The 1955-nt window shown below is 44.9% G+C and overlaps 1 protein-coding gene across 1 annotated transcript in view; it reads right to left on the bottom strand.

The window, feature by feature from the left end:
- The window catches only part of PHALS_08677 (Vesicle coat complex COPII, subunit SEC31), a gene marked incomplete at both ends in the record, with an annotated part of 792 nt that extends 19 nt beyond the window's left edge, over positions 1-773 (bottom strand). The window contains one exon of the mRNA XM_024724069.1: positions 1-773. This exon is cut by the window's left edge and continues 19 nt beyond it. Coding sequence (XP_024574983.1) covers positions 1-773 — 773 coding nt within the window.
- Between the last annotated feature and the right edge of the window lie 1182 nt (positions 774-1955).

The raw sequence follows: 1955 nt of genomic DNA, 5'->3' as shown, positions 1-1955 counted from the left end.
ACCACAGAGCCGTTTTGCGAGCCTGTGGCCAGGATGTAATTCACTTGAGTGTTCCATGCCACGCAAGTGATCTCGTTCGCCTGAGCCTGTGGTGTAGTTGGACCACCAGGTGTAAAGACGCCAGGACTAGCTAGCTTTTCTAAAGACATAATGTAAACTTCGCCGTCGCTTCCACCTGACGCCAATAAGTGCGCGCTGTCTTCATGTGGATTGAATTGCAGCGCATTGACTGCACCTTTATGACGAGTAATACGAACAATCTCGCAAGATACAAGTGCATCAGCGTTTGAGTCGCGGTTCAACAATAATGCTGGATTCCAAAGAGACACAGAGCCGTCGGCCATGCCGCCGGCGATGATACCGTATGGACACGTGTCGTGGTGCCGCGGCACGTCACGCCAAGCCAGTGAAGTGAAGCGTGATGCTGTTTTAATAGAACCGAGCGTGACCATTTCACGACTTGGGTCACTCAGGTCAATGGAAACAAGCATAAATTCGCCACCATTGTTCTCGAAACCGACGCCTCCGTCACCCTTGGATCCAAGCGCTAAAAGCTCTGCTCGCCGCTTCATAGGGCACCAGGCCACAGCTGCATTTGCTTGGATCTCTTTCAGTAGTGACATAATTCTCTCTGCGGGGTCTGCCTCTTGGTGATCGTCTAAAGGGGACGAGTACAAGTGAAGCTTAATTGTGAGGGGAATATAATAGTTTGCACCAATGATGTGAAGACACACGCCACATTCGATCCTTGGTGTCTCCGCGCGGTTGAGCATAAAGCTTTAAGTACGATTGCAAGCTCGCATTTTAATATTTATCTATCGCGAATATTCACCAACGTTGTCAATCACTCTTGGTCAAAATGAGCCAAAAATAGTGTACAATACCTTTACATAGGACTTTACCACCACACTGGTGAATGTCTTAACCTGACATTGGTAAAAAGTACAATAGAGTAAATTCAGTGTCGAAGGGCAATGACAGACAGAATTGGATTCGAAAAGTTGTTATGGTCATGGACTCCACTGCTTCGATCAACACCACGTCACGCTCAGTCTCCAAGCGAGGGCTTCATGCGCGAGAATAGGGGCTAGAGCGTACCTTTGTAAACAAGGCATTTTCGTCATGGCGCTATTGAAGCAACAGATGTATCTAGTGTTCATACCACCTATGCAGGCTTTTTGCGCGCGACTAAAAGTCTTGTTCGTCGTTAGGGTGGTAGAAAACTAACGGACTAGACTAATAATTGGGAAAAATGACAGACTGGTAGTTTCTGATCCTCTCCCGAAAAGAAACGCTTTTCGTCTATTGGGGTGTCTCAAACCTTACTCTTTTGGTACAATCAGTATTGCACAATTTTACTAATTTCACATTGCACTAGTGTGATTTTGAATATCAAAGTAGTGGTATTTTACGAAGATGATTTATTCCGTAGAGGAAAGATGTCGTTATATCCATCAATACGTATTGGATAAAGAGAAAAACCTATTTTAAGTTTTAGCTTCGACCCAAAGAGTGCGCGTTGGCATACTCACAAAGGATAACATTGTACGCTCCATCCAGGAACGGGATCGAGGCCCTCTATATAACTAAGCCGTCAGCTAGTCTACTACCTCATGAGTGACATATATTTTAATTTCTCCTATCCCACATGTACCACGGATGTTTCCGTTGTGGGGATCATAATCTTCATAAGACCGATACATCGGACATCAGAGATATTCCCACTCACACAAAGTGAAATTTGAATTTTGCACAGTGTGTTTGTTGCAATAGATGCAAATGTACAAAAAAGTGTGAGGAATAAATACACAATCATTCACTACTTGCCCTTGCCGCATCAAACAAATGCGTCTGGTTCAGTCAGAAACGCTGTAGTACGCCCGGAAGCACCATAAACGTATGTGACATGATATCTCAGCTGCTGGCAGCGTGAAGAATGATTGAGTGCGTTAACG

This window comes from Plasmopara halstedii (assembly GCF_900000015.1).
Source record: "Plasmopara halstedii genome assembly, contig: Scaffold_323, whole genome shotgun sequence".
In the NCBI taxonomy this organism is placed as follows: Eukaryota; Oomycota; class Peronosporomycetes; order Peronosporales; family Peronosporaceae; genus Plasmopara; species Plasmopara halstedii.
Note: the sequence above shows the minus strand (reverse complement) of the source record. Positions and strands in the feature narration are given on the sequence as shown.